This window comes from Hemibagrus wyckioides, linkage group LG29, assembly GCF_019097595.1.
Source record: "Hemibagrus wyckioides isolate EC202008001 linkage group LG29, SWU_Hwy_1.0, whole genome shotgun sequence".
Taxonomy (NCBI): domain Eukaryota; kingdom Metazoa; phylum Chordata; class Actinopteri; order Siluriformes; family Bagridae; genus Hemibagrus; species Hemibagrus wyckioides.
The window spans coordinates 6,499,837-6,522,336 of NC_080738.1; the positions used below are offsets into that span (position 1 = coordinate 6,499,837).

General features: G+C 44.1%; 2 protein-coding genes across 6 annotated transcripts in view; both read right to left on the minus strand.

The window, feature by feature from the left end:
- Positions 1–7,309, minus strand: part of apbb2b (amyloid beta (A4) precursor protein-binding, family B, member 2b) — a 47,858-nt gene extending 40,549 nt beyond the window's left edge. For 3 of the 5 annotated variants that reach the window (XM_058384727.1, XM_058384726.1, XM_058384722.1), the window contains exon 1: positions 7,181–7,309. The gene's annotated coding sequence lies outside the window, so the exon portion shown is untranslated. Of the gene's footprint in view, positions 1–3,771; positions 3,803–7,180 lie in introns of those variants that run through there. The other 2 variants (XM_058384725.1, XM_058384724.1) reach the window with 2 other exon arrangements.
- Positions 7,310–13,071: 5,762 nt separating this feature from the next.
- The window catches only part of uba6 (ubiquitin like modifier activating enzyme 6), a 16,096-nt gene continuing 6,667 nt past the window's right edge, over positions 13,072–22,500 (minus strand). Inside the window, exons 10-33 of the mRNA XM_058384721.1 lie at positions 21,931–22,034; positions 21,774–21,836; positions 21,586–21,662; positions 21,435–21,501; positions 21,202–21,345; positions 20,915–20,982; positions 20,319–20,397; positions 20,023–20,103; positions 19,874–19,951; positions 18,671–18,852; positions 18,481–18,586; positions 18,308–18,397; positions 18,104–18,184; positions 17,889–18,017; positions 17,451–17,502; positions 17,303–17,366; positions 17,154–17,223; positions 16,999–17,070; positions 16,677–16,797; positions 16,292–16,485; positions 15,633–15,760; positions 15,428–15,515; positions 15,199–15,293; positions 13,072–14,769 (exon numbers count right to left, since the gene is read on the minus strand). Coding sequence (XP_058240704.1) covers positions 14,625–14,769; positions 15,199–15,293; positions 15,428–15,515; positions 15,633–15,760; positions 16,292–16,485; positions 16,677–16,797; positions 16,999–17,070; positions 17,154–17,223; positions 17,303–17,366; positions 17,451–17,502; positions 17,889–18,017; positions 18,104–18,184; positions 18,308–18,397; positions 18,481–18,586; positions 18,671–18,852; positions 19,874–19,951; positions 20,023–20,103; positions 20,319–20,397; positions 20,915–20,982; positions 21,202–21,345; positions 21,435–21,501; positions 21,586–21,662; positions 21,774–21,836; positions 21,931–22,034 — 2,378 coding nt within the window. The 3' untranslated portion in view covers positions 13,072–14,624. The remainder of the gene's footprint in view (positions 14,770–15,198; positions 15,294–15,427; positions 15,516–15,632; positions 15,761–16,291; positions 16,486–16,676; positions 16,798–16,998; positions 17,071–17,153; positions 17,224–17,302; positions 17,367–17,450; positions 17,503–17,888; positions 18,018–18,103; positions 18,185–18,307; positions 18,398–18,480; positions 18,587–18,670; positions 18,853–19,873; positions 19,952–20,022; positions 20,104–20,318; positions 20,398–20,914; positions 20,983–21,201; positions 21,346–21,434; positions 21,502–21,585; positions 21,663–21,773; positions 21,837–21,930; positions 22,035–22,500) is intronic.

The following is a 22,500-nucleotide window of genomic DNA, read 5'->3' on the forward strand; positions in this document are numbered from 1 at the left end:
ACACACACACACACACACACAGGAGGTGCAATACAAGGAAGGAATACTAATGTACAGTACACATCAACACCGTCATTGTTCTTGTATATTTGTTTGTGGGTTTGTTTCATCAGCTTGGGCTGAAAAAGTGAGCGATTAAAGCAAACCTGGAGAGAGAGAGAGAGAGAGAGAGAGAGAGAGAGAGAAATAGACAGACAGACAGACAGACAGACAGACAGACAGACAGACAGACAGACAGACAGACAGATAGATAGATAGATAGATAGATAGATAGATAGATAGATAGATAGATAGATAGATAGATATGTTGGAGAGAGGGAGAGAGAGAGAGAGAGAGAGAGAGAAATAGACAGACAGACAGACAGACAGACAGATAGATAGATAGATAGATAGATAGATAGATAGATAGATAGATAGATATGTTGGAGAGAGGGAGAGAGAGAGAGAGAGAGAAATAGACAGACAGACAGACAGATAGATAGATAGATAGATATGTTGGAGAGAGGGAGAGAGAGAGAGAGAGAGAGAGAGAGAAATAGACAGACAGACAGACAGATAGATAGATAGATAGATAGATAGATAGATAGATAGATAGATAGATAGATAGATAGATAGATAGATAGATATGTTGGAGAGAGGGAGAGAGAGGGAGGGAGAGAGAGAGGAAGGAAGAATGCGTTTGTGCTGGAAATACGTCAGTTCTATTAAAAGTGTCAGGATGAGGACGTCGAGAGCAAACTTTTTTCTTTCACAAAAGAAACACACGCGCACACACACGCACACACACACACGCACGCACACACGCACGCACACACACACGCACGCGCGCACACACACGCACGCACACACACACACACACACACACGCGCACGCACACACACGCACGCACGCACGCACTCACACGCACGCACGCACGCACACGCACACGCACACGCACACACGCACGCACGCACACACACGCACACACACACACACACGCGCACACACACACGCGCGCACACACACGCACGCACACACACACACACGCACGCACACACACACGCACACACTTGTCATGGTGTGACTTATGTACTTTCTCACACAGCCATCATTCTTTCCCCAAAAATAATAAAATATCTGCTGTGAGGAACTCCTGTGTGAAATAACTCTACAGATCTACCAGGATGAAGAGCTGGATCTGGATCTACAGAGAGCTGGACCTGTACACTTTACTGTCAAACCCTCACTGCCTCTGAGAGACATGAATATGTATTACCCCTGATTCAGTCACACACACACACACACACACACACACACACACACGCAGTCATCTCTGAGCCATGAAAAATTATCATAAACATCCAGCACATCTGACAGCTGTGAAACACACACACACATTAAAATGATGGTGCTGCAAAAATGATATTCAAGCAGATGCAGTCTGAGAGACAGCAGTGTGAGTGTGTGTGTGCGCGCAAGAGAGAGAGAGAGAGAGAGAGAGAGAGAGAGAGAGAGAGAGAGAGCGAGCATCAGAGCTTCACGGTTGATAGGGTGATGGTGGTGGTGGTGGTGGTGGGGGGACAAACACAGAGTCAGGTCAATTATTTACAGAATAAAGAGGTCATCCAAGGAGAGACAGAGAGAGAGAGAGAGAGAGAGAGAGAGAGACAGGAAACAGGATGTGAGGTCAGCAGCTTAAATCTGGTGAACTCACAGTTACAGTAGACTGAATAAGCACAAAGTAAATATGTGTGTTTTCTTCTTGCTCAACCATTCACACACACACACACACACACACTTTAGATAGATTATGCAGGCATTCAATAAAACAGTACAGTTCTCCTATTGCTAGTAAGAAAAACCGAAAGCAGGCTCTCATTCTCACTCTCTCTCTCTCACACACACACACACACACACACACACAGAGAGTAGGGGATGAAACAGCACTTTCCCAACCCTGAGTCAAGCCAGAAGCAGCAGTTGATCAGATGAGCACAGTGTGACAGTCTCACAGTCTCTCTCTGTATCTCACACACACACACACACACACACACACACTAGACAGTACACTAGGACAGCATGTGACTGGTTGTTCCTTGTACATGGCCCTGTGTCCTGCTCTGGCTTTTTGTTATGATGTGACCTACAAAAGAAGAAAAGCCTCCACATGTCCTGGAGACGTGTCTGAGTCTCTGACCCTGAGCTTCACTGGACACCAGAGCAACAAACACGACACGCCGTGGACGAGATACTAAATATATATACTGCAGTACTCAGATGTGAGGACAAGCTGCCAGAAAAAAACACTAGTACCCATACACACACACACACACACACACACACACATACACAGATCAGACATAACAGTAAAACCAGGGTGAAGTGAATGTACCAGAGAGGTACCAGTGTGTACCACGAGGGTACCATGAGGTACAAGGGTGTACAAAAGGGTACCAGGATGTACCAGAGTGTACGAGGGGGGAACCAGGGTGTAACCAGGGTTGTACCAGGGTGTACCAAGGTGGTACCAAGGTGTACCAGGGTGTACCAAGGTGTACCAGGGGAGTACCAGGGTGTACCAAGGGGAGTACCAGGGGATACCAGGGTGTACCAAGGGGTACCAGAATGTACCAGGGGGGTACAAGGGTGGAACCAGGGGGTACAAGGGTGGAACCAGGGTGTACCAGGGTGCACCAGGGTGGGAAACAAGTGGGATGTGGTAGCTTAGTGATCAAGGTGTTGTATTACAAATCGGAAGGTTGTGAGTTCGATCCCCAGGTCCAACAAGCTGCCACTGTTGTATAAAATGATATCAAATGAGTCACTCTGGATAAGGGCATCTACCAAAAGCCTGAAACATAAATGTAAGTGAATAATGTTGACATTCTCATTACAGTGGCACCTGTCAAGGGGTGTGGCAAATTAGGCAGCTAGGGCAAAGTGTGTTGGAAGCAGGAAAAATGAATCTGTGTGACTTTGACAAATTGTGATGGTTAAGTTGTCTTTGTCACATATACATTACAGCACAGTAAAATTCTTTCTTTGCATATCCCATCCTTAGGGGGGTTGGGGTCAGAGCAAGGGTCAGCCATGGAGCAGGGAGGGTTAAGGGCCTCACTCACGGGCCCAACAGTGGCAGCTTGGTGGTGTCAAGGACCCAGAGCCTTAACCACTTCAGCTACCCGGTACTCCGGGTGTTCCTGGTACACGGTGATCCAAAGAAGGACATTCCCTGACCCAGCAACAGGGTCATGGATGCACAAGGCTCAGTGACGGGAGTGAAGGCTGAGCCGTCTGATCCGATCCGATCCTACAAGAGCCGGTGAAGACTATCAGAACACCCACAAAAGGCAGGTCAGGACTAGACCGTGGTGGCAGTAGACATTTAAAAAAACGTGAACTATATCAGAAGGCTGAGGAAGCAGGAAGTGAATGCAGGATTCATCTCAGCGACGGTCTTCTGGATCTTCATCATTCTACACACTCCTCCTCTTATCCCTGTCACTGAAGTACGTACGCCCCTCTGTGGGGACGTGTGTGTGTGTGTGCGCTGGAATGCAGGCTCAGTGAGACGATACAGGAGACGTGTTTGTCATGTAAACATCATTCAAATACTGTATATATATATATATATATACATATTCATAAACGTGTGTGTGTGTGTGTGTGTGTGTGTGCAGGTCTAATTGCTACTGATTAATACTGTGTCAGGAACAGATTAACTACTGGTGCAGATCTTCCAAAACACTGCAGTCAACACACACACACACACACACTCTCTCAATGACTCACATTTTCCCCCCCAAGTCAGCAACTCCAGACCCTTAAACTGCGAGACGGGGGACTCTGGAATGAACACACACACACACACAGCATAACTTTAGAGGTCGTTGCCGCTGTTAGCGATGACATCATGTCCCCGAGCTAAAATGGGATGCGGGAACACGGAGACTTGCGCCGATTGCCAGTTATCTGTGGGTTGAGTTACTAAACAAAGAACACGAGTCTCTTCTTGAACGTCTGACCGCTCAGGAGCTACAAAATACAATTAAAAGAAAATCATAATTATTAATAATAATTTAAAAAGATTGATTAAAACAATTTGGGGCTTCCTGTCTGCTATGTTTATCATAACAAAGGATTAGAAGGTCAGTAATGTGTAGACTCGGTACTTTCCCCTGTGTGGACGATCGACTCGTCCATCTGCTGAAAAGATCACTGTTTGAAGTGGCTTATGATCTTATGCGCTTAGCAGATCGGCCACATTTTCCACCGTCACACGGCTAACACACCGAAGCGCACTCGCTCGGCTAAAGTTCTACTGTAAACACCGTTTCCTGGTGGAGATTCGGGCCAACCCCCCCACCCCGACCACACTGTCCGGCATGAAGCGGACGATAAACAGTAACCGATTAACCGTAAGCCGACAAACTACTAATCCCGAGAGATGCTTGCTCTTCTAGAAAAGAATGCAGGGGATTTGGACTATTTATACAGTAATGGGAATGAAAAGTTCAGCTCAGATATCAAAAGGATGATTCATGTGAAGATTTGGTCCTTAAAGTTGATGTTAGAAACAGGAAAAATGGACAAGCATAAGGATTTGAGCGAGTTTGACCAAGGGCTGAATTGTGATGGCGGACAGACGACTGGATCAGAGCATCTCCAAAACTGCAGCTCTTGTGGGGTGTTCCCGGTCTGCAGTGGTCAGTACCTATCCAAAGTGGTCCACAGAAGGAACAGTGGTGAACCGGCAACAGGGTCATGGTCGGTCAAGGATGACGCTCCTGTGGAACGGCATCAGACTTTGATCGAGCCGTGTGAGAATTTCACCGTACGTTGAACAAAAGTCTCCGAAAACATCCTTGAATGTCTTATTAATCCATTGCCATTTTAACAGGACACCATCCTGTAAAAAGGCGGTGTGTGTCCATCCACCAATCTGGTGAACTGATCATCTCCAGACCTGATCCTGAAATGTAGCTGTGTTTAGATCATCAGCCAATCAAGTGGCAGCAGAACAAGCCATAAAATCATGCGGCAGCTTCAGGTAACGTTCACATCGGCCATCGGGACATTTTTTTACATGTAGACAGAAACGTTTGGTTGATGAGAGAGATGAAAGGAGAATTTGAGCTCAGGATGCACTACACATCGAGGCAAAAGATCTCATGATGTTCAGCTACCAAGGCTGCAGATGAAGACTGGAAGAACGTAGCTTGGTCTGCTGAATGATGAAGCACGCAGCTCCAACAGCACGAATCCCATGAACTCAACCTGCTTGGTTTCAACAGTCCAGGATCCTGGAGAAACGTTGTCTTATTTCAGCTACGTCAGCTTGGTGGAGGTGGTGTAGCGGCGTGGGGAATGTTTCCTCAGCAGGTTTTTGGTCCGTTAATATCAATCCCAGGCTGTCTGAGTATTATCGCTCTCTCCATGTGCATCCCATCTCGTACCAGCTACTTAACATTAATAAGCCTTTTCCTGTACGCAGATGTTATTTATCACACGCCGTGCCAAAAAGGCAATCATCATCCCACAAGTGTGTAATCCATTAGCCTTTAATGATTGTGTGATTGATCAGCTTTGAGCTGAACTTTGTCACCTAGCCCAAACCGTAGCATCGTGAAAATCCCTGACGCGACTCTTCTCTTTTATTTACGGTCTTCACAGTAGACCAAAAATTGTTAGTTAATGGCTTGTTAGTTAATTAAGAGGGGAAAGTCTGTGGTACGCACATTACACAATGCCTCAGATACTTTAAAATTGGTGCGTCATTTTCTTTCATTCTTTCTTAGCATTCCCAAATCATCAGTTCTGATCGGTTTTGATTGATGATCTAATAAGGAAGCTCCAGTTTCACAGCAACTGAATTAATCACTTTTATTTATTTTATTTTAACGTGTAATCGTTGATACGGCTTTCCTGCGACGAGGCGATTCATCATTTATAAAAAAAAATGGAGTCTTGGAAAACGTTTAGAACATAACAGACATGAGGCATGACTACACGATGTAGGCGTGGCTAAACGTTACATGTAAATAGAAACAGGATTGTGATTGGTTTTAGTTAATTAATTTAATCAAATCATTGACATAAATGTTGTGGTGTTACTTCAGGAAGTGGGGGAACTCTTCCCAACAACACACACACACACACACACACAGTGATTTTCAGCTCCTCAAGATCATCATAAAACAACTTCACAGGTCAACTACATGACCACACACTGGTCAATCCTCTCTCTCACACACACACACACACACACACGTTTTTGGGCTTGAAAAATAATAAAATAAATACATTTTTAAAAAAATCCCACACCCACGAAGCCACACACTCATCCCTGTGGTGACGCTCAAGCCACTCGACACATGTAAGGGTTTAGAGAGCCTCATGAATATTAATCAGCTCCCCGACTGGCCATTAGCCAATCAGAATCGAGCTCCGGGGAGACATTTACATTCCCAGCGCTCACGTAAACACGAGGCTGAAACAGGGGAACAAACCAAACCCTCCAGTATGGGCCCGTGCTGGCGTTTCTGCTCAGTCTGGAAGCAATTTAACGGAATATATAAATATATGAGTTGTTTTCTAAATCCAGAAACCTTGGCTAGATAAGTCTGTCATGGCGGTGCCGCATTATAACTAGGCGATGTGGTTAAGATCTCTGGATCTCTCTCTAAGTCGCGTGCGCATTTGGCGAATGCACGCGACAATACAGCTGCGTGCAATATAATAATAATAATAATAATAATAATAATAATATCATATCTATATCTATATAAGGGCATATGGATGTTAAATATGTTGCACTGGCTTTGGCCCAACCTGAGGAGGGGGCTAAAGGCTTCACTGAAAGCTAAAAACACTGGAATTTTTTCCCCCCCCGACTTATTTATTTATTTAATTTTTCTTGCAGACACAAATCTTTAAGGTCAGCATGACGCTATTAAAATAAAATAAAATAAAACCCGTCGTTACGTTATTCATATAAAAATGACACGAATCATAAATACAAAACAGTCGAGGGGGGGGTCCGTGCTCGTCGCACGCTCGCGCTCGCGCTCGCACGCACGCGCTCTCTCTCTCTCTCTCTCTCTCTCTCTCTCTCTCAAGGGCGAAATAAAAAATCTTTCCAGAAGTTTCCGTTATTCAATCGCTCCAAAACATACCAGATAGATAGATTCCTAACGCTTACCTCAGAAGTCGGTAACACTCGTTCTCTGCTCCTTATCCTTCCTTTAGTTCTAGCTCTTCGTTTCTCTCTCTCTCCTTTTCTGTCTCTCCTCCCTTCCAGATGTCGTGCAGGAAGAGCGCGCGCCAATCAGGGCGCGAGCCAACAGGAAGCGCTCACCCCCCCCCATTCCTTTTTTCTTTTTTTTCCCAGAGAGAGAGAGAGAGAGAGAGACACCGAGGGGTGTGTCTCAATTCGACCTGGTGTTTCCTCTGAGCTGATATTAATATTAATATTAATATTAATATTAATAATAATAATAAATCTTCATCTTTATCTTGATTATCATGGAGCTGGAAGGAAACTTACCTTATAGTATTGAATTAACTACTAAGTTAACCTGGTTACTGACTGATTTAGCTTAGACTCTTAATCACATTATATACACTATATTGCCAAAAAGTATTGGGACACCCCTCCAGATCATTGAATTCAGGTGTTGTTTTTCAGGGGTTGGGGTTCGGCCCCTTAGTTCCAGTGAAAGGAACTCTTAATGCTTCAGCTTCATACCAAGACATTTTGGACAATTTCATGCTCCCAACTTTGTGGGAACAGTTTGGGGATGACCCCTTCCTGTTCCAACATGACTGCACACCAGTGACCAAAGCAAGGTCCATAAAGACATGGATGAGTGAGTTTGGTGTTTCAGAGTCCTGACCTCAACCTGATAGAACACTTTTGGGATGAATTAGAGTGGAGGCTGTGAGCCAGACCTTCTCGTCCAACATCAGTGCCTGACCTCACAACTGCACTTCTAGAGGAAACACACTCCTAAACCTTGTGGAAATCCTGAAGAGAAGAGTTATAGCTGTAAAGGGGCGGGACAACTCCATATTACATTCATGATGTTCCAGAACTTTTGCCAACATAGTGTAAGCACATAAATCAGATTATTTTGAATATTTATCCACTCACCATCAAACTATCCAGTGATGCCAGTAGTGTCAAATCTTCTAGTAGCTCTAGTTCCCCCTTTTCTTTTCTCTTTCTCATCCCAACAACCTTTTATATCCCTCTATACCAGACGTCAGTGGAGCTCGAATTGGGACGCACCCCAAAAGCAAGGGTAAGAAAATAAACAGAGGCAAATGTGCAGAACTGTTAGCTTTCAGCAAACATCAACCTCTTGAAACTACTAGTCCGGGTTTGTTTGTTTTGTTTTGTGAAATATATGACCAATCTCGAGTCCACTTCAGTCCAGAAAATGTTTAAAGTAGGACAGAGAAACGTATCAGAACTTGGGTGATAAAGCTGAGTGAACGAACAGGATGATTCAGGGTTAAGTGTGTGTGTGTGTATATGTGTTGGGGGGGGGGGGTGCTGGGGGGGTGTTGAAATAGAGCTGAGCCACGTCTGTTCCTGTAGAGGAGGAGGAGGAGGGGGTGATGTGATGATATTAACCATCTGGGCTCCTTTTAACTTTTTAACTCTTGCCCCGTCTGGCCTGCTCACAGCCTGCTCACAGCTGGGGGTCAGTGTGTGTGTGTGTGTGTGTGTGTGAGAGAGAGAGAGAGAGAAAGAGAGAGAGACCCCTGACCTCTGACCCTAGACTGCTACACGCTAAGTTCAGTTCACACATAATTAAATTCCTGCACTGTTATATATATATATATAGCAAACATATATAATTTGCCTTAATTCTTTAAAAAATAATGATAATAAAATAAAAAAAAACAAAGAGAACTATATAGTAGGAAAAGCTAGAAATGAACAATAAGAACTTTAATAGAAAAAAATCGCAAAAAAAAGCGAACAAAAAAAAAACAAAGAGAGGTAAAATATAAAGTGTCAGGTCACCGGTACGGGTGTGCGAGTGGACAGGTGATGCGGGGGCGTGTCAGGTCACCGGTACGGGTGTGCGAGTGGACAGGTGATGCGGGGGCGTGTCAGGTCACCGGTACGGGTGTGCGAGTGGACAGGTGATGCGGGGGCGTGTCAGGTCACCGGTACTGGTGTGCGAGTGGACAGGTGATGCGGGGGCGTGTCAGGTCACCGGTACTGGTGTGCGAGTGGACAGGTGATGCGGGGGCGTGTCAGGTCACCGGTACTGGTGTGCGAGTGGACAGGTGATGCGGGGGCGTGTCAGGTCACCGGTACTGGTGTGCGAGTGGACAGGTGATGCGGGGGCGTGTCAGGTCACCGGTACTGGTGTGCGAGTGGACAGGTGATGAGGGGGCGTGTCAGGTGTGTGAGATGGAGGTTCTCTGACTGAGACAGGAGACAGACTGAGATGGAGGTTCTCTGACCGAGACAGACTGAGATGGAGGTTCTCTGACCGAGACAGGAGACAGACTGAGATGGAGGTTCTCTGACCGAGACAGGAGACAGACTGAGATGGAGGTTCTCTGACCGAGACAGGAGACAGACTGAGATGGAGGTTCTCTGACCGAGACAGAAGACAGACTGAGATGGAGGTTCTCTGACTGAGACAGGAGACAGACTGAGATGGAGGTTCTCTGACTGAGACAGGAGACAGACTGAGATGGAGGTTCTCTGACTGAGACAGGAGACAGACTGAGATGGAGGTTCTCTGACTGAGACAGGAGACAGACTGAGATGGAGGTTCTCTGACTGAGACAGGAGACAGACTGAGATGGAGGTTCTCTGACCGAGAGACTGAGATGGAGGTTCTCTGACTGAGACAGAAGACAGACTGAGATGGAGGTTCTCTGACTGAGATGGAGGTTCTCTGACCAAGACAGGAGACAGACTGAGATGGAGGTTCTCTGACTGAGACAGGAGACAGACTGAGATGGAGGTTCTCTGACTGAGACAGGAGACAGACTGAGATGGAGGTTCTCTGACTGAGACAGGAGACAGACTGAGATGGAGGTTCTCTGACTGAGACAGGAGACAGACTGAGATGGAGGTTCTCTGACTGAGACAGGAGACAGACTGAGATGGAGGTTCTCTGACTGAGACAGAAGACAGACTGAGATGGAGGTTCTCTGACTGAGACAGAAGACAGACTGAGATGGAGGTTCTCTGACGGAGACAGGAGACAGACTGAGATGGAGGTTCTCTGACTGAGACAGGAGACAGACTGAGATGGAGGTTCTCTGACTGAGACAGGAGACAGACTGAGATGGAGGTTCTCTGACTGAGACAGGAGACAGACTGAGATGGAGGTTCTCTGACTGAGACAGGAGACAGACTGAGATGGAGGTTCTCTGACTGAGACAGAAGACAGACTGAGATGGAGGTTCTCTGACTGAGACAGAAGACAGACTGAGATGGAGGTTCTCTGACTGAGACAGAAGACAGACTGAGCATTTATTAGAAATATGAAGCTTTGTGATGTAATTCCTGATAGAATGATCTCTTATCTTATTTACATACATACTCCAGCTGTTTAACAACATGGACAGAGAAGGAAAAGATCACCTGCGAAAGGAAAGGAAAGGAAAGGAAAGGAAAGGGTATAAATTGAATAAATAGGCAACTTACAGAGCAAGTAAAAAAAAAGAAGAAAAAGAAAGAAAAAACATGAGGAAAAGAAAAAAAATGTTTTAAAAAAGTAAAAACAGGAAAGAAAGAAAGAAAGAAAGAAAGAAAGAAAGAAAGAAAGAAAGAAAGAAAGCGTGTGGTGTTTTTCTGATTAAAGTGAGAAGCCCTGCACTGCCCCCTGCTGGAGAAGGAAGGTCCTGCATTACCTACAGCATCTCTACAGCTCTGGAGTGGCTGATGAAACACTGTACACATGTGGAACAATGTCTATAGGTCATGTTTTACACAATCCTCTGGCTTTACAGATGTGCACAACAGCTGGGTGAATAGGGGCGGGCTTGTTACCAAGGCGACCAGGGAGGAAATACACAAGTCTGATCAGAGCATGTCTCAGTCTCTGGAAAAGTCTGTCCAAAAGCAAAACCTGCAGACTCACTCTTACACCCCCCCCCACCCACCCACCCACACACACATACACACACACACCCCCCCCAAACACATACACACCCCCCCACCCACACATACACATACACACCCACCCACACATACACACACACACCCACACATACACACACACACACCCCACCCACCCACCCACACATACACACCCATCCACACATACACACACACACCAAAGTGTTTGAAGAGCTCTATTTTTAGCGTGCTTTGATCATCAATACGGTTTAGGAACAGAAGACACCACAGCCCTGTAGAGTTTATTGTTCCTCCGCATCAACACACCAAAATCAACGCTGCAGATCAGGTGTGTGAGCACTGAAGAACCTGCAGCACTGCAGGCTAATAAACAGCTGGACATCACCAGCACACCTGCTGATAAACAGCTGGACATCACCAGCACACCTGTCTCTGATGTGTTCAAGCAACAAGTTCACTCCAACAACTTCTCCTGGACCTGCAGCAGTCAGAGGAAACGTTTCACCAGGACTCAGGAAAGAGGAGCTAGAGGACAGAAACAAGCAGGGAGGGAGGAAGTAAAGGTAAATAGGAAGGAAAGATGACTAAAAAGAAAGAAAAATGAAGGAAGGAAGGAAGGAAGGAAGAAAAATGAAGGAAGGAAGGAAGGGAGGAAGTAAAGGTAAATAGGAAGGAAAGATGACTAAAAAGAAAGAAAAATGAAGGAAGGAAGGAAGGAAGGAAGGAAGAAAAATGAAGGAAGGAAGGAAGGAAGGAAGGAAGGAAGGAAGGAAAGGAAAGGAAAGGAAAGGTCTGGAGGAAGGAAGGAAGAAAAGAAAGGTCTGGAGGAAGGAAGGAAGAAAAGAAAGGTCTGGAGGAAGGAAGGAAGAAAAGAAAGGTCTGGAGGAAGGAAGGAAGAAAAGAAAGGTCTGGAGGAAGGAAGGAAGAAAAGAAAGGTCTGGAGGAAGGAAGGAAGAAAAGAAAGGTCTGGAGGAAGGAAGGAAGAAAAAGGAAAGGTCTGGAGGAAGGAAGGAAGAAAAGAAAGGTCTGGAGGAAGGAAGGAAGAAAAAGGAAAGGTCTGGAGGAAGGAAGGAAGAAAAAGGAAAGGTCTGGAGGAAGGAAGGAAGAAAAAGGAAAGGTCTGGAGGAAGGAAGGAAGAAAAAGGAAAGGTCTGGAGGAAGGAAGGAAGAAAGGAAAGGTCAAAAGGAAAGAAAGGAAGGAATGAAGGAAGGAAAGGTAAAAAGGAAAGAAAGGAAGGAAGTAAACAAAAAACAAAAAGAAAGAAAAATGAAGGAAGGAAAGAAAAGAAGAAAAAGAAAAAGAAAAAGAAAAGAAGAAAAAGAAAGAAAGAAAGAAAGAAAGAAAGAAAGACAGAGCGGTGTGTGTGTTAGTTGAGGTGTTTGTATTGTTTCTCATGTGAATAAATGGAAGTGAAGACTGGAGCAGGACATTAACCTACAGGACATTTCCACATTTAACCCTTTCAGCACTCCTGTTCACTCTGGAGTCTCCTGAGGACAGTGCAGGAAAACAAGCATCCAGTGTGGGTGTGGCTGTGTGGGCGGAGACTTGTGGGAGGTGACCTTTAACTGGAGTAACCCCTCTTTACAAACACTGTTGAAGAGGAAGGCATCACAGGACCCCCCCAAGGCTGTCTGTTAAAGAACCAAAAACACTTAAAGATCTCAAACCACAGACTACATGACTGAGGAGTTTATTACTGATCACACCTTCAACTCAGTGGGGGGGGGGTACAGCTGTGAAATGATGGACATGGAGTTAGTCACAAATACAGAGGACATGATTACGAGTTCTGCTGAGAGAGAGAGAGAGAGAGTAATAAAAAGAGAAGATAGAGAAATAAAGAGAGAGACAAGAGAGTGAGAGAGAAACAGAGAGAGCAGGAGAGAAATAAAGAGAGAGAGACAAATAAAAAAAAGAGAGAGTGAGTGAGAGAGCGAGAGACAAATAAAAAGAGAGAGAGAGTAAGTGAGAGAGAAATAAAGAGAGAGAGAGAGAGATTAAGTGAGTGAGTGAGAGAGAGAGAGAGAGAGAGTAATAAAAAGAGAAGATAGAGAAATAAAGAGAGAGACAAGAGAGTGAGAGAGAAACAGAGAGAGCAGGAGAGAAATAAAGAGAGAGAGACAAATAAAAAAAAGAGAGAGTGAGTGAGAGAGCGAGAGACAAATAAAGAGAGAGAGAGAGTAAGTGAGAGAGAAATAAAGAGAGAGAGAGAGAGATTAAGTGAGTGAGTGAGTGAGAGAGAGAGAGAGAGAGAGAGAGAGTAATAAAAAGAGAAGATAGAGAAATAAAGAGAGAGACAAGAGAGTGAGAGAGAAACAGAGAGAGCAGGAGAGAAATAAAGAGAGAGACAAATAAAAAAAAGAGAGAGAGAGTGAGTGAGAGAGCGAGAGACAAATAAAAAGAGAGAGAGAGAGTAAGTGAGAGAGAAATAAAAAGAGAGAGAGAGATTAAGTGAGTGAGTGAGTGAGTGAGAGAGAGAGAGAGAGAGAGAGAGAGTAATAAAAAGAGAAGATAGAGAAATAAAGAGAGAGACAAGAGAGTGAGAGAGAAACAGAGAGAGCAGGAGAGAAATAAAGAGAGAGACAAATAAAAAAAGAGAGAGTGAGTGAGAGAGCGAGAGACAAATAAAAAGAGAGAGAGAGAGTAAGTGAGAGAGAAATAAAAAGAGAGAGAGAGATTAAGTGAGTGAGTGAGTGAGAGAGAGAGAGAGAGAGAGAGAGAGAGGACATCACGGTTACGACTTCTGTTTAAAATGAGAACTTTGCTGTTTTTTTTTTTTTTTAGAGAGGAAGTAAATGAACACACACACAATCCCGCTCTTGTTCACTTCCTGTTCAGGACTAGGTGCTACATGATAATATCCCAGCAGCAGCAGGCTGGAAATTCGCGGCAGAGTGTCCGAGATTCTTCCGGATCCTTCCGTCCTCTCCCAAAGGCGTATCCTTGTGAAAACGGTGAGGAATGGAACGAGAGCGAACTCCACACTCCACTCGAGTCACAGTGCAGCGCGGCGCGGGTCACGCCCACGTGTAGCGATCCGTTCCGTACGTACGGGGAAGTCTTTCAGAGGTTGCATATCGCCCAGCGCGGCCGCGCGTCTCTCTGTCCGGGGCGAACGGGAAACGCTCGCGATAACGGCGTCACCCACCATCTGCATATTAAGGAAGCGATCCGTTTGGCCCCTCCCCCTTTCCCTGTGTCTTGCGCTAATAAAATAATAACCATCATAAGCCTTAAGTTAGGAGTGTAAACACTGTGAGATCAATTATATATAATAATCACCTCCATCTTCATCATCATCATCATCAGCGTGGACACACAATATTTTTTTATTTTTTTTTTAAGGCATCTGCACAGACGGAGCTATGCAATAAAATTACGAACCCGTAGAAAACAAAAAGAAAAACAAGTTTTACTATGTACAGATTGATCAAGTGCTACTCCACTAGTGGTCCACAGGGGAAGATAAGGGAGGGTGTGTTATCAGAGTGTGTGTGTGTGTGTGTGTTGGGTGGGAGGTCAGTCAGGCCTTCTCGCCACTCTCGTGTCTAAAGTGATAACGGACAGGAGGACCGGGCAGATCCTCGCCCCCATCCGTCTCCGGCGCAAAAGACACGGTGAGGTCCACGTACTTCCTGTCCGCTGAAGGCTTGATCAGCTTCTGCATACTACACAGAGGGGGGAGGAAGGGAGGGAGAGGGAGAGAGAGAGAGAAAGTGAAGGAGGGTGAGAGATAGAGAGAAATAAAGAGAGAGAGAGAAATAAAGAGAGAGAGAGAGAGAGAGAAGGAGAGAGAGAAAGTGAGGGGGGGAGAGAGAGAAATAAAGAGAGAGACAGAGAGAGAGAGAAGGAGGGCAAGAAAGTGGGGGGGTAAAGAAAGGGGGGGGAAGTGATGGGGAGGGAGAGAGAGAGAGAATGAGGGGGAGAGAGGGGGGGGGATAACGAGAGAGAGAGAGAGAGAGAGAGAGAGAGGGAGGGAGAGGTGGGGTGGGGGGTGGTAGAGAAATAGAGAGAGAGAGAGAGAGAGAGATGTGATTAGATCTCAGTGTGAGATTTCAGGTCTTCAATACAGTGTGTGTATCAGAGTGGTGTCTCACGTCAGTTTGAGTCTCTTGTTGTGTCCAGGCATGATGGGGACGTAGAGCATCTTCACTCCGTGGACCACCATGGTGGGCTCCATACCGTACTTTTCCTACCAACACAACACAGAGGTTACTGGACAGCAGCACAGACAAACTGGAGGAGGAGACATAAAGAGGACATCCTACACCAGAGGAGTCCGGTAACCCTGAGCTAGGTCACCTAATAAATAACATCATGACCTACCCTGACCGCACTGATGAACTCGGACAGGGTGAAGTCTTCCTGACCAACGATGGTCCAGCGATCCCAGATGGAGAAGGAGATGTCATCTCTGACAGAGAGAGAGAGAGAGAGAGAGAGAGAGAGAGAAAGAGAGAAGGAATGAGGAATAGGAGCTTCAACAGAGCATCACTGTGTTCATGCATCTCTCTCTCTCTCTCTCTCCTACCTGATCTGTGTCCGTTTGACCCGGGCCGTCTCCGTTAGTACCATGACGGGGATGGCCAGGTTGAAGAAGCAGTTCTTGAACGATTCGAAGCCATAGCCACCTGTGACTTTGATCAGCTCCAACGCCACCTGCAGGTATTTCAGAATAAATACAACGTCTTAGAGGTCAGCATCTTAAAGACACAGAAATGTAGCTGCTCAGCCAGGAGACATCTGGTGTCCACAAATTTTGCGGTTTTTAGTTAAGATAGATTTGTTAGCCTCCTGTTAGAAGTACACTGATCAGGCATAACATTATGACCACCTGCCTAATATTGTGTTGCCCCCACCCCTTACGCTGCCAAAACACCTCACAACTTACAGGACACGTTTGATAGATACTGACCACTGCAGACCGGGAACACCCCACAAGAGCTGCAGTTTTGGAGATGCTCTGATCCAGTGGTCTAGCTGTCACAATTCGTCAAACTCGCTCAAATCCTTACGCTTGTTCATTTTTCCTGCTTCTAACACATCAACTTTGAGGACAAAACGTTCACCTGCTGTCTAATATATCCCACCCACTAACAGGTGCCATGATGAGGAGATCATCAGTCTTATTTACGTCACCTGGCCCTGGTCATAATGTTATGGCTGATCTATGCGGTGTGTAGACCTTACCAATCCGGCGACTGCAGCGGTAGCCGTGGCGATGGCGGGGATGATTTTCCCGGCGATGCGTTTGGTCTGAAGGCGATCGGCGGCTTCGATCGAGTACATGTGGGCCCTCAGGGCTGACGCCGACTCCACGAAATCCATATGACCGTTCGAGTCATCGTCTTTCTCAAAAAGCAAGGGCGTCATACGCAGGCTCTCTATAGAGGAGAGAGAGAGAGACACACACACAGAAAGAGACAGAGAGACAGAGAGAGAGACAGACAGAGAGAGGATTTGATTGGCATGAGGAAGTACAGACGTCCTTCATCAATAGACTGAGGTGTGTTATGTAGTTGTTATACGCCTCATTGTGTTATAATATAATATGTGTGTGTACATCTGTATGTACCTGGTACAAAACCAGATGTGATGGCCTCCTCCAGCTGTGATATGGCTTCCCGTTCCTCCTCGCTGCTTACCGTCAACTTCAAGTGATCAGGCTTCTTAACCGTTTCATCTGTTTCTATATGCTACAACACACACACACACACACACACATATCTGAATTACTGCTGAGTAAGCTTTTTTCCCCCCACCTTCAGGAGCAGGGATTATTTACATCACACCTTTTAGAAAAATCGCTCATACAGGAAGTCAAGCTGCACAGGAAATAGTGCAGCTGATGGATTTATAACGGTAGTTATAAAGGTATGAGGTATGAGGTAGCTAACCTTCTCTGCCGGCTTGTACTCGGGAATCTCGACTTCGGCCAAGACGCTTGCCACGGCCTCGTAACTGAGGTTCTTGGTGTCAGAACAAATAAAGAATGAGAATGGAAATTGTAAATGTGGGTGGAAACAAAACCACACTATATCATGTACTTTACCTTTTCTGAATAGGGGACGTTGTAAATTCCTGCAAACAGCCGAGCCGTGCTGACCACGAACTTCAAGTGCCTGAAGGACACGAGAACATGTATATATTTACAATAATAATCGGCTTTAAACGGATCTCCGTCGTTAATCGTGGACTTACCGGGGGTCTTTGAGATCAAACTCGATAGGACATGGAGGTCGTTTAGGAGACTGCCAGAACAGAGCTGGAGGACAAAAGGATAAAGAAAATAAATATAAACAAATCAATCACTTGAAGAGAAGATGATTCAGTCTGTAACGTGACTTACTGCCGTCTTTCAGTCGCGTATCCAGTGGAAATGAGTGCAGTAGTTGTAGTGCCTGGGAAAAGGACAAGTGTGTGTTATTAACGTGTAATAAACACAATCCTGTAGCGTTCCCATGCGCTTATTACCGTGTTATTACACACCTTTTTTTTTTCAAATCGGTACCTGTAATCAATCTCTCTCACTAAACTCGACTACAAATGAAAAGTGTCTGTGCGGCTAACATGCTATTTTGATTGGTCACAATCCTACGAGGGGGCGTGTCTGAAGCACGGACTCGTTCAGCCGTTTATGTGCGCCTGACCCGATTTGCGCCTCAGCTCTCGAGATACTGTTCTGCTCATCGTGGTTATAAAGAGTGGATAGGTGAGCTCTGGGTCAGTCTGCCTCGTTTTCACGTAGCGTTCACGCCGTTTCAGTGGTGCGTTACCGTAAACGTACCTTTCTCTTGAAGTATTTGTCGAATTTGAGGCGAGCCAGGGCCAGGCAGTGCTCCCAGCGCGTGGGCCGGCAACTCAACACCTTGATGACTTGAAACACCCCGTCCATGCTCTCCCCGGCTTTCAACCTCTACAAAACACACACACACACCCGTAACCGGATGAACACACCAACATCCACATGCATCGAGTAAGGGATATGAGCTGGACTCTTACCTGTAATACATCTAGAGTGGACACGTGGGTCTGCCAGAACATGTTGTACATGGAGGGCTTGTGAGAGAAGGCACTTTCGAACTAAACAGGAAGTAAATGACAGCTTCCTCAGGAAACGTGTGGAAATACTCGCACAAACGGCGAAATAAAAATGTCATCATAGAGCAGTGTTAAATATAGTGTGTGTGTGTGTGTGTGACTGACCTTGTCCCTGGCCCACTGTATGGTATGCTCGATCACAGCAGGGAAAGACTTCAGAGTGCAGAACGGTATCTCCTCCTCTGGTGGATCTCTCTACAGAGATAAAACTCACTCTCAGCTCTTGAACACACACATACACTCAGTTTATCTACACACACACACACACACACACTTACATGACTGTTATAGGACTCTGTTAGGTTTGGCACAATGACCTCGGTGTGACCTTTCGTCCCCATGGTCCCAGAGTCCAGTAACGCTTTCTGATTGGACACGCATCGGCTGTGAAGACGCACAGAGTCATGCTGGACCACCGTCGCTAGCCAACACTTTTTTTTTAATCGATTCATATGAGAAAACTTTTACCTGTCCACGTATCTCCGAGCCTCCACGTTGTCCAGCGCAGTGACCACTAGACTGAGACGTGAATAGAAAGTGTCGCTGAATTTGTCCTCCGTGGCAGGACACACCTTGTGCAGGTCAGCGTCTATGTGCAGCTCGGGATTGATCTCTAACGTCACCGCAGCCGCCGTGATGCTTTTCGGCTTCTACGCAGAGATAAGTGGATGGGTCAGATAACACAGACTGACCGATTAAAGCATTAAAAATAAATGATAATATAATAATGACAGTATTTATGATAACATCATAATGACAAACGGTGATAAATAATTAAATAAATGATTACAAAAAGAGATAGAAAAAGGCAATGCTAAAACAAATACAAATTAAAGTAAAAAAGAAAAAGAAAAAAATAAATGAAAATTAAACCTAAAAACAAATGAATAAATAAAAACAAAAATAAGAAGAAAATTATAATAAAAATAAAAAAGCAAATGAACAAATTAATCAATAGAGAAAAAAAATATATTATTACTAAAAAATATGATAAATAGAATAGAATTAAAAATAACTTTTAACAATGATCTCAAAAATGTAAGATTCAATGGAAATGTAATTATTTTAAAAATAATTTTAAAACAATTAAGGAAATTTATCTTTCGAGTCTTTAAATGCGTGAACCAAATAAACAAATAAACCTGACAAATTAAAGAAAACAAAAAGTAGAAAAAAATTAAAAATAAAATGAATGAATGAAAATGAAACCTAAAAACAAATAAAAACAAAAATAAAACAAAAAATAAAAAAAAAACAAAGTAAAAATATATTACTACTAAAAAATAGAATGAATAGAATATAATTCAAAATAAATGAATTAACAGTGATCTCAAAAATGTAAGATTCAATGGAAATTCAATTCAAAATTTAAAAATAAAAAAGTAATAGAAATTGAACTTTCAAATCTTTAAATTTGTGAACCAAAAAATAAATAAATAAGTGGAAATGTAATTCATGAAAAAAAATAACCCCGATAAATTAAGAAATAAACATTTAAAAATGAAGAATGAATTAATGTAAAACTATTTTAATATTTATTTATTGACAAAAAATATACATCGAAAATAGGAAAGAAACATAAAAAAAAACAAAAAAAACATTTATAAATAAATACAAAAATTGAGAATAAATAATGTTAAAAATGAATAAATGAACAGACGGAGGAAGTACCTGTATATGATGAGGTCTAAAGAGAAACTGGCGGTTGAGGTTGGACTTCTCTATAAGATCAGGATCAGTGATGAAAACCTAGAACAAACCACAATCATTAACACCACAATATCAACCCCAACTTCACCAATGATGACATTTGACCCTACCTCCCCTGAGCATCTGGTCAACCCCACCCCGAGCAGTGCAAAATTCTTCAACATCTCACAGCCTATAGCACCACAGCCCACCTGCAGGGGGGGAGGGAGAGAAACACACACACACACACACACACACATTACACAATACAACACTTGCAAAATGTCAGGAATCTGTCAGCTCTGCACAGTCAACACCTTCTCCTTTAACACTGATCAGGATGAAGAATGATCTGGGGTTCAATAATCCAGCTGCTTTCCTAACACAGAGTAAATTAGTGCAGTTTGTTACACATTGACTCGCTCACCATAAAGACTCGAAGCTTGTGCAACTCCAGACAAAACGATTCGCCGATACAGGCCCTCAGAGCATCGTATCGATCTCCCCTGAACACACACACACAAAGGCGGATTAACATGGTTATAAGCTTTTCTGAAGAACACAGTTCATAGAATTAGGAAAGAATGGACATGATTACAAATTTACGACACACTGTCATGCCCTCCTGAGATACACAGATCAGGCATAACATTATGACCGCCTGCCTAAAATTGTCTCTCTGCCTGTCCTGCACTGTGTATTCTGACACCTTTCTATCAGAACTTCTTCAGCAGTTTGAGCAACAGTAGCTCGTCTGTTGGATCGGATCACACGGGTCATCCTTCTCTCCCCACGTGCATCAATGACCCTTGGCCGCCCATGACCCTGTCGCCGGTTCACCACTGTTCCTTCCTTGGAGCACTTTTGATAGATACTGACCACTGCAGACCGGGAACACCCCACAAGAGCTGCAGTTTTGGAGATGCTCTAATCCAGTGGTCTAGCCATCACAATTCGCCTAATACCCTCACTGCCATATTGCACAGGTGGCTGATATTCTTGTTAAGTTTTAGGGGGACTCACCTAGGGGCAAACTCCTCAACAGGAAGTGACTGGAGGGGTTGGACCACTTCTAAGGCATCCAGATAAAACTGCACACAGAGGAAAAAAAATTATTCATTTACATTTCTGGTATTTGGCAGACGTTCTCAATTTCTCTCATTTTATACAGGTAGCAGCTTGGTGGAGCTGGGATTTGAACTCACAACCTTCTGATCAGTAGTCCAACACCTTAACCACTAAGCTACAGCATCCCAACTCTGAATTAGACAGCCGAGACGAATGGCTTTTACATATCGCCTTTGACCTACCCACTGTTGTAGCGGCGTGAACTTTCCGGTGAGAGCCTTCAGCACTTCCTGACTAGCGATACCGCCCACTGCAGCCGCCAGGGGAGAGAGACAACCTTTGGCACAGCGGGACACGCCCCTCACTAAAGATGGGTTGGCGCTCACCTGACCGCGTGTAGACACAAATACACACCAGGGTTATTCGAGTTCATATCAAACGGTTCAGCTAAAAGAAAACAAAAATGGAAGCTCACTTTGCTTTTAAGCGTTCCGTTGACCTCCTCGGTAATCTTCAGCAGGAGATCCGAATCCTGCCAACAGCTAGAGACACACAAAGTAGAGACAAAAATGACGCCATTGGTGGGAAAAAACACAATAAAATAAAATAAAACAAATCATCATTACCCTGGATTCGGCAATCTGCTGTGTTGTTCCTTGAACACATCCAGAGCGATCATAGTGGCGTGGATCTGCAGCGGTGCCTGATGGGGAAACATCATCATCATCATCATCATCATCATCATCATCATCATCAGTGTGCACCACTGGAGCCCGTAAACACTACGCTATATTTACTAAGCGTTATCTCGTACCTCGGGTTTACTGAAGTCGGGAATAAGGAGCTGTGGGTCGTGTAACTGTTGCTCCAACGTCTCCTACACACACACACACAAAGACAGAGACTGCTAATTGTTTTCAGTTCTTCATCTGGCAGAAAGTCAATCCAATAAATCAATGAGGTTGACGTACGAAGCGGTAGGTTTTGGGGGTCTTGACCGTTCGTAAGATACCACCGTGGAGATACGGCTGGAAGGAAGACGTATCGCAGATCGAGAAACTGTACGGAGAGATAGCTACATACACACACACACACACACACACATCCAAATCATGTGACATTCCACCTTACTTGTAACACGGTTCTATTTTTATGGCACGTGGGCAATTCTAGTGATTCTAGGAAGATATTTATAAATGAACTCTAAGCATCTGAGCAAGGAATGAAAATGAAACCTAAAAACAAATAAAAAATAATAAAAAAATAGAGTAAATAGAATAGAATTAAAAATAACAGTGGTATCAAACATGTAAGATTGAATAGAAATTTAATTCATTTAAAAATAAATATATTATATTTATATATATATATATATATATTAAAAATAAATATAAATGATGGAAATTTAAATTTTTTAAATCTTTAGATGTGTGAACCAAAAAAAAGTAAATGTAATTCATGAAATATGAAGCTGATAAATTAAGAAATAAACATTTTAAAAATAAATAAGTGAGGGAATTAATGTCAAAAATATTTTTATA